The following is a 9,786-nucleotide window of genomic DNA, read 5'->3' as shown; positions in this document are numbered from 1 at the left end:
TACCAGGTAAAGAACATCAATGAGCCTCTTAAGTCTTAGTCCCTCTTCTCTGGATCAAATTTCTTCAGCACTGGGCCAAAGTCACCTTTTCCCCTTAGATAAATTAATAATACTGCTTACTGAAAAGGTTAGTTGTCCATATTTATTCATTTCTTCATTATTCTACCAATAAATATTTAGTAAGACTGTGCTAGGAATGGGAAGAAAACCGGGAGGTAGGCAGCTGTGATCTTTCAGTCTGTCCTGAGCTATTTGATACCATAATGGAAAGAATGAGACTCAACTACAGACTCTTTTGAGAGTACGACATGCAAATAAGGGGCAATTTTTGGAGCAATTACCTTTATACTGTCTTACCTTGCTCTTATTCAATTGGTTAGTTATGAACAAGTGGTACTCAGTTTTCTATTGCCACTGTTACATGGTTATTTGTCCCTGTAAGCACATAATTATATATGACATGACAGAAAAAGAAGTATTAGGTTCCTAGCTAAATGGTAAAATTGATGATCACAGTAAAAGCAAGTCTTATGTAAGCCCTAAATAGGCTTCTGGTGCTAACCATCTGTCTGCTGTTAGAACCCAGAAGGAAAGCAGCGCTAAGATCTGAAAGTCTGGTTTTCACACTAGGTGAAAATGTCCTCTGGCTCTAAAGATGTTTAGCAGCAGTCATTTCAAGTCCAAAAACCTCTGATTTTCCCTCGACTTCATACTGAGGGGCAAATAACCTGGATGAAGGCCTTAATGATGCTAAGTTAAGAGAATTTAAATGCTGCTTAAAGCCAAAACAACAAGTCAGAAATTCTGACAAGTTTTCAAGGCTCTTTCCTACAGTTACTTACAAACTGACTGTTAGTTACAAATGGATCTGAATGTCCAAACCATTTTCCTATAGTGCCAGGAGAATATTATTACTAGTGTTATTAAGAACCACAGATAATGTATTAAGCTAGTAAATGGTCAGACTACCTATTACAAACCCAGGCCTGACTCAAAATCCCACTGCTATCTTACCAACTGTTCTAGAACGTATCCACAAATTCATGAAATGATTAAGAGTCATCACTAAAAGGTTAAAATGTTAAAATATACTCAGTGCACTATTTTTATACTAAGAAAAGACAGCCAAAGAGTACAAGGCATTCCAAAAATATTATCTTTTCGGGGACTTCCCTCATGGTCCAGTGGTTAAAGACTTCACCTCCCAACGCAGCAGGTGAGGGTTAGATCTCTGGTCGGGGACTAAAATCCCACATGCCTTGTGGCCAAAAAACCAAAACAAAACAGAAGCAAAGTTGTAACGAGTTCAATAAAGACTTAAAAAAAATTATTTTCAAATAAGCAAAAGCTATGACCCTAAAGAATAACCTTGTTTAAACATTATCCAGAATACTGTGCCCTAAACAACTTTCTACATCTGAGGTGATGAAATACATGGCTGGATAACAACAAGGAAAAACGAAAAATTGTGAACAGAAAAAAAACAGCAGCAGTCACTACACTTCTCATTGAACCCTCGCCTCCATGAAAGCTCCAAGTCAACACTAACAGCCCACAAAGTAGACATTTTATTAAAAAGTTTCAAATATTTTAGCATCTTAAAATATCACATAGTGTATTTCACTTTTTCCACATTTATTAAGTCTGGTGGTTTTCATTTTAAGCAGATGAAGCAATGTTTTCAGATGACAACCATTACCTGATCCGCCAACACCTTCTTCAGATCCACTCTCCAGCCACTGAGGGTCACTGTCCAATAGGCGGTTTTTTGATTCACTAAGCGGTTTGATAGGAAAGGGCTGATTTGACCCAATACTGAAAGAAGAGCAAATCATTCAGTAAAGAGTTTAATGCTTGATTAAGAGTATTTAATTAATAAGCAGCAAATTAGTATTCCTTTTCCTAAATACGTAAGGGCAACGCATGAGATCTCAGCACGCTGAAAAAACTCCATCTTCAGAAGAAAATTATGCCCCCAACCCCCGATTAAATGGCTCCCTAGACCCAAGAATCTGTACTCAGCACTGCCAACGAAAACAATTAGGCAAAAGAAAAATAGCTTCAGAGGCCAATCTGAAATGTGTTTAACGTGTTAATGTTAATCAAGAGCTGTAAGGTAGCACAGAACAGGTGAGGATCTAGGTCTGTGGCCAGGACAAAAAATTACCTGTCATTTCCCAAGTTTTCTGCTTTCTACCTCTGCAGTATAGATCTAAGGGGGAAAAATGATTCAGTGATTCAGTGCAGACTTATTTTTCTAGCTAAGAGATCCAGGGAGGGAGGGAGTGGAGGAACACAAGAAGGAAGAAAAGGGAACTATTATTTTGGGGTACGCACTATGGGCCAGACACTGCGCTAGGTGCTTTCATAATCGCCAGCTTCACAACAACCCTGGAAACAGGATGAATCCTCCTTTCACAGAGCTGGCAGCTGAGGCTCAGACTAACTTGTCTAAGGTCCACAAGCCCACAGTAAATGTTAGAGCTGTGAGGTCCCAAGGCCTTAGGTTCTAGGTTCTAAGGCCCATGTTCTAACAAAAGTAATCTGTGACCCCTTATCCCCCACAGTTTATTTTTGGAGTAAATACATTTCAAGTGTTTCACTTTGACAGAGGTACCTCTACCTTCTTTAAAATTTAACCTAAAATGAACTATTTCTCTGAATTTATCAATCAGTGTGCTTGCCATACAAACTCTTGAGAAAATATCCTCTAAGATGAATAAGAAATTTTGTATCTGTATTTTTGAATCCTCATTCATATTATTTTCACAGTCCAGTTAAAATCTGTTTATCAAAATAAAATGGAGAATAGTACAATGACTAACTTCTTTGAAAATATAACTGACAGAAACCAACATAATCAAATCTCAAGAGTCTCTGTTTCCAGGAAGATGCAGAACAGGTAGGGGAGCCATGCTTCCTTCTCTGCCGAGACACTTCCAATGACATGAGCCTGTCTTGGCCCAACTACTAACAGGAGGCATTCATTTTCATACTCTCAAAGTGTTCCAGTTTGAATGGTTACCTTAAGCATATCAGCTGTATGCATACACTGACCCTCAGTTAGAAACCTGTACAGAATTTATCTTTCCTGTCTCTGCCGGCTTACCACATTCCTACTGTATTTATCTAAGTGTAACACACACACACAGATTGCTTTACAATGAATTCTGAAAAACTTAACAACAAGAAGCACACCTTCTGGCACTTTCACTTTGGTTTGAGACAGAAGCTTGCTCTGGATCCGTCCCCACAAGGCGAGTCGGAAAACTGCAGCCGTCACCCTGGCTGCAATAATGAAAAATACCAGTGATAATTTAATCATATCAAGTTAAATCAAAGTGGTCAAATTTAACACCTATTTTTCAGAAGGATGGTATAAAGAGATTACTGTAACTTGTCATTTCAGAGAATAATTTCTAAGATTTCTAATTCAGACTTCACTGAGGAAGTAAGTCTTTCTTTTATAATTTACATGCAATTAAAAACAATATCTTCTATGACTATTAAAATTATCATGACTTAAAGTTGTAATACCTAAAGTTATGATACCTTAAACAATAGATTCAAACATCTGGATAACTGACTTGCCTGTTAGAATCATTTAAGATATCACAGATGCTCAAACTGAAATTCAAGATGTAAATTCCATATATTCATTCATTCAACAACATTCATTAAACAAATATTACTGGATGGTCTAAGTACCATTTTAAATGTTAGGGATATATCACTGAATAAAAGAAAAGAAAATCTAAAAAAGTACAGCTATGCCTCACTTCCACATTCTTAAAACATCAAAACTGTGTCCAGCAGGGAGTTCCACTTCCAGCCAAGATGGATTAATGGGAAGATTTGACCTGCTGTCAAACAGCTGACAGACAACTGTTTTCCTAACAGGCCACACAGAACTGTGGCGTCTTAGAGAAGTGAAGCCAGCCAAGGAGTCGCAGTTTCTGCCAGAGCCTGAGCACCAGTGGGTGGGGGTGGGGAGGGGTTGTGTTGGCAAGCAGGGCAAGGTGGTCTCACTGAACTGAGGGGACAGAGCTGAGCAAGAGGAAGATGTGCAGAGAAAGGGCTCCATGAATCTGCACAGGGTTCTACTTGAGCCTTTAGATGAATTCTCAGCCACGTGTGTGAATCTGGGAAAAGAGCAACTGCACAGTGGAGCCGCAGCGCACTGCCAGCATCCACGCTGACCTGCCAGAGCAGAGAGACCGCACTGAACACCGGGATCTGGTGGGGACCCCAGTGGGCTCTCACCTTTGTTGTAGGATTAACTTGCCTACTCTACACCAACCTAGCAAAGGTTAAAACAAGCCTCAGGAGGACTCAGCTGAAACTCAAGTAACTTAACAGTCTGCCAAAACAAAATCCACCATTCTTTAAAGGGAGACAAATTTTAAATATTCAGAATTCGAAATGTCCACCATCTAGTCAAAAATTACTAGCATTAAAAAAAAAAGTCAACAGAAAAGGTTTAGAAATGACCATGAAAACCTGAAACATAGACTTAAATGAAGAGAAATGTAAAAAATGAAGAAAGAACCAAATTGAACTTCTGAAGCTGAAATATATATATATATCTAAAATCTGAAATAAAAAACCTCACTGGATGAGCTTAACAGTAGACATTAAAGAAGAAAAGATCAGTGAACTCACAGACGTGTGACAGTAGAAACTATCCAACTTGAAGCAAAGAAAGAAGAAAGATGGAAGTGAGAAGAGAGGGACAACAGCAACAACCAGTGCGTCTCAAGGAATGTTTAAGAACCTGAAAAGCTAGTTGGGGGAGGGCACAGGAAGAGGGAAGCAGGCAACAAGAACAATAGAAAATTGTATCAAAATTACTCAGACTTGATGAAAACTAAAACTTCATAGATCCAAGAAGCCTAATGAACTCTAAAGAGGATAAACATAGGGAAAAGCATACAGAGGAACATAATAAGCAAACCACTTGTAACTAGTGATGCAGACAGAGTCTTAAAGGAGCCAGAGAGGGAGAGAGAGAGACAGAGTAATTTACAGGCACATCTCATTTTATTGTGCTTCATTATGCTCTTGGCAGATACTGTGATTTTTAGAAATTAAAGGCTTGAGGCAACCCTGCACTGAGCAAGTCTTCCAGTGCCATTTTTTCCAACAGCATTTGCTCACTTTGCATCTCTGTGTCACGTTTTGGTAATTCTTGGAATATTTCAAACCCTCCATTAGCAAAAAGATCACAACTTGCTAAAGGCTTAGATAATAAATCAAAGTATGTACATTGTCCTTTTAAAAAAAAGATATAATGCTATCAAACACTTAACAGTCTATGGTTAGTGTAAATATTGCTTTTATATGCACTGGGAAACCAAAAAATTCATATGACTCACTTTATTGTGATACCTGCTTTATGTGGGGTTGGGAACCAAACCCGTACTATCACTGAGGTGCGGTTGTACAAACAGTGGAATAAAGGTCATTAATAAGAGGGAGGCTGATTTACTGACACAAACAACATAAGACAGAGGATAAGGGAACAACATCTTTAAAGAAGAAAAAAAAAAAACACAAGAGCCAAAAAAACCAACTGCCAACACTGAAATTTCTGTTTAGGAGAAAATAACCTTAAAAAATAAGTCTGTCAAGAGTGGAAAAACCTGAATATGAGAGAAAATAGATAAAGCACACAGAAGAGACTGGGGCACTTCAAGGTGAAACGCAGGAAGAAGACTGAACGAGAAGTGAGCTGCCCACCAGTGAGCTGAGGCAGAGACCCCAGCTGGCCGCAGACATGCAGCTGAAGCCCCTGCAGTGATGTGATGTGGGAGGGGGGTGGCAGAAGAAATCCTTGAAGAAAAAAAAAAAAGAAATACTTGAAGAAACAGTGGTTAAAGGTATTTTTCCAAATTTGATGGAACTTTAAGTTACAGATCCAAGAAGCACAACAATCCTAAGCACAAGTATCATGAAGAAAATGACATCATTTGCATGAAACTAGTGATAAGAGTTGACTCACTGAAAAAGACTCTGATGCTGGGAGGGATTGGGGGCAGGAGGAGAAGGGGACGACAGAGGATGAGATGGCTGGATGGCATCAATGACTCGATGGACGTGAGTCTGAGTGAACTCCGGGAGATGGTGATGGACAGGGAGGCCTGGCGTGCTGCGATTCATGGGATTGCAAAGAGTCGGACACGACTGAGCGACTGAACTGAACTGAAGTGATAAACAAATTGTATGAAACTAGAGGTAAACAAAATCTTAAAAGTAGGCAGAGAAAAAAGTCATATTACACAAATAGAAAAAAGATAATGTCCACAAACTTCTCATCAGAAAAAATGCAAGCAACATCTACAATTCTATACCAAGCATAAATGCCTTTCAAAAATGAAGGCAATTGGGAATTCCCTGGGAGTCTAATGGTTAGGACTGTGTACTTCCACAGCCAGGGCCCAGGTTCAGTCCCTGGTCAGGGAATTAAGATTCCACATGGTGTGGCAAAAAAGAAAAAGAAGGCAAATATGTCATTTTCAAACAAATAATAAGCAATACAATTAACGGAAAAAAGAAAAAGGAACCCACAGCACTTATAAATATGGTATTTGAATTTCAAATACTTTTTCCTTTTTTATAATAACTTTTGTGTATGGATGGCGTAGGATGGCTGAAAATTTGGGAAAGGAAATTATGAATCTTTTTGAGCATATATTCTCATTTAAATTTGAGGTAAAAACTGCATTATGTGTTGGGTCTTCTTTAAGATACAACAGATTATATAACCTGGAAGGAATGATGCTAAAGCTGAAACTCCAGTACTTTGGCCACCTCATGTGAAGAGTTGACTTATTGGAAAAGACTCTGATGCTGGGAGAGATTAGGGGCAGGAGGAGAAGAGGATGACAGAGGATGAGATGGCTGGATGGCATCACCGACTCGATGGATGTGAGTCTGAGTGAACTCCGGGAGTTGGTGATGGACAGGGAGGCCTGGCGTGCTGCAATTCATGGGGTCACAAAGAGTCGGACACGACTGAGCGACTGCACTGAACTGAACTGGAAAAATCTCTGAAGATATGGCGAATACATTCTTATGATTTTTACTTCAAAAACATTTTCATTTTGAAGGATATGGAGTGATTATTATTTTCTATGAATCATCTTTCCCTACCCCAATTCTCACTAAAACATATGCCCAAATTCTCCTTTATCCATTAAAAAAATATGAAAAACAAAATACTTATGTAATCAAGATATTCTGAGTTTTCATTCTCAAGGCTCATAATATCATAACATACTGGATTTTCTGAATCCTAAGACATGTAACCAGAGAGAGACTGTCATAGATTCCATAATATCTGAGACACGCATTTTAGAAGCTACCTTGAAAATACTGGAAGCAGCCAATATTTCTTTTCATCGCCAAAGACTTGTCTCCAGTTTTTATTGCATCCAAGTGAGAAACCATTTCCATCAGCTCCATATGAAAACATGGGTGCACGGAATGATTCTGTTTGGATATATTAAAAAAAGAAGAGTTAACCTATTTGAAAATTATAAGAGGGAAGAAAAGCACCAATTTTTTTTTGCTTTATATCTTTGATATCAAAAACTATAAATATAACTTAAATACTATATTTGTAACACTTAAAAATGAGTTTCTAAAACTTTTCTGGGAAAATAATATAACCTCTGAATACTTCATCACCTTTATAAAATCTACTGAAGTATGTTCAATATACCTTACATATATATATATACATATATATATAAGATATTCTATCTCTTGCAACTTCACTCATTCATTATGTATGAACTTCCTACTGTGTGCCTTATGGCACAGTTCTAAAATTTTGGGATTCCTAAATAATTATAACTTATATAACCTACTTACCTATGGTTGTTCTGTTTTTTCCAACTAGCCAGCAGTGGTAGCTGAGAAGTGACAATACGCTGATGAAGAACATTGTAGACACAAAGAAAAGAAAAAGTACGTGGAATTTTGCACGTGTATCTGTGAGTTCATTCTGAGGAAAGAGAAGAGACGAATTACTTTTGAGAATAGTCAACCTCTAAAATACCCTCTTATTATATGGTTCTTTTTAATGACTGTTGAATTCACCAAAAAAAAAAAAAAAAAAGCCAGGTATGAGAAGTAATAAAATAAATTAGATAATACATCCAAAAGCAACATGTTCCAAAGCAGAGAGCTGGTATTACCAAAGGGGCTTGCTTACATGTCAGGAAGAGTCACTTTAAAAAACTCCTCTTAAATTTTAGCAACATTTTCAGTAATGAATAAAAAGATGAACGTTTTACTCAACATGTTTCTTTTACAGTTTATACATATATTTAAGCTTGCCCCCAAATCTAGGATACATGAGGATTTTCTCCATCTAAGCTAAAATATTTGCTTGTGGTAGTTATGTATGCTGCTAACCAGAAGCTAGCTGTGATAAAGCTCTTGTCGGACTTCCCCAGTCTCTGTTCTTGGAACAAACGTACTGGGAACAGGCTACCCCTGGAGCTGCTTCCATGCCTACCTGCACATTCCTACAGACCTTTTCCTGGTAATTCCCAATTCTGGTATATAAATTTGCCACAAGGTATTAGTGAATGAAAACAGCAACTCTGTTACCTATCATAATGGTCATATTCATCTCAACAGAAGCACATGTTCACCTAGAAGAAGTTGAGGATCTAGCAAGGGGAGAAGGAGAAGCCTTGGGCAGTCACTCTCACAGTACAGGCCAACCACAGCCTCAGAGAACACGAGCTGCTCTTGCTTGACTTAAACACTGTTCATAGGCTAGCGAAGTGAAAGTGTTAGCTGCTTAGTCGTGTCTGACTCTTCGAGAGCTCACGGACTGTAGCTCTCCAGCCTCCTCTGTCCGTGGAATTCTCTAGGCAAAAATACTGGAGTGGGTTGCCACTCCTTTCTCCAGGAGATCTTCCTAACCCAGTGATCGAACCCGCATCTCTTGCACTGCAGGCAGATTCTTTACCATGTGAGCCCACCAGGGAAGCCAGGCTAAGTGGTAGGTTTTTAGCGTTAGCTATTTCTGACACCCATCTTTTCCTCTTGTCTTCTAGAGGAAACACAACTCCTTTTAGATACAAGTGATTCTTCTATCTCCCCATCTTGCGAAGCAAATGAGTATTACACATATTCACTATAAATGTCACAAAAAAAGATGGCAAGAATGTCATGGCAATAATGTATTTTACCTTTGGACAACTCTCTGTAGATTTCCTGCGGCAAAGCTTGTACAAATAGAGACAGTGTATTAAGAAACCACTTTTTATACAAAATTATCCTGCGAACTATTGTTGTAAACCTTTCATGTCTTGAAGGGTCACCAAGTTGTTGCTCTTTAAACGTCATCGATGACGTTTTCTCAAGAAAACACAAAAGACAAGGAGATTCCGCTCTCCAAGCACATTTAGGGTATACTTTACACACCCTTCCAAGAAATTTTTAAAATAGATTTGTATCCAGGAAGGAATAAAATTAATTTTGCTTAGCCCATAGCTTTTTAAAAAACTTCTGATGAGTGATTTCTGAAAACCAGGCCTGATCCCTTCTGTCCCGCCTCACTGGTGGGCAGCAGCCTTGGGAAAGGTGCCCTCACCTACCATGTGGTCTAGTTCCTGCACAGCAATCCGAGGGGCCCTGAGGAAGTCAGACGGCCTCACCCCTCTGCTCCCCACTCTGACCCTGGCAACACCCCCGAAGGCCCTCTCCCCTTGGGCCTCCTCCTGGGCTGCACCAGCCTCCCTCTGGCTCAGCCTCACGAGACAAGCC

At 39.0% G+C, this 9,786-nt stretch overlaps 1 protein-coding gene across 7 annotated transcripts in view; it reads right to left on the bottom strand.

Moving 5' to 3' along the window:
- ZDHHC20 (zinc finger DHHC-type palmitoyltransferase 20) overlaps nt 1–9,786 on the bottom strand; it is a 59,417-nt gene that overhangs the window by 4,602 nt on the left and 45,029 nt on the right. For 2 of the 7 annotated variants that reach the window (XR_011259462.1, XR_011259464.1), the window contains exons 8-13: nt 7,876–8,008; nt 7,365–7,491; nt 3,199–3,288; nt 2,168–2,212; nt 1,700–1,815; nt 358–435 (exon numbers count right to left, since the gene is read on the bottom strand). Coding sequence is in view for 4 of the 7 variants with exons in the window: in XM_069601683.1 (XP_069457784.1) it covers nt 1,599–1,815; nt 3,199–3,288; nt 7,365–7,491; nt 7,876–8,008 (567 nt within the window). In the remaining 3 variants the exon portion in view is untranslated. Of the gene's footprint in view, nt 1–357; nt 436–1,552; nt 1,816–2,167; nt 2,213–3,198; nt 3,289–7,364; nt 7,492–7,875; nt 8,009–9,786 lie in introns of those variants that run through there. The other 5 variants (XM_069601684.1, XM_069601685.1, XR_011259463.1 and 2 more) reach the window with 4 other exon arrangements.

This window comes from Ovis canadensis, chromosome 10, assembly GCF_042477335.2.
Source record: "Ovis canadensis isolate MfBH-ARS-UI-01 breed Bighorn chromosome 10, ARS-UI_OviCan_v2, whole genome shotgun sequence".
NCBI classification, from domain to species: Eukaryota; Metazoa; Chordata; class Mammalia; order Artiodactyla; family Bovidae; genus Ovis; species Ovis canadensis.
The sequence above is the reverse complement of the archived record's forward strand: the minus strand, read 5'-3'. Positions and strand labels throughout refer to the sequence as shown.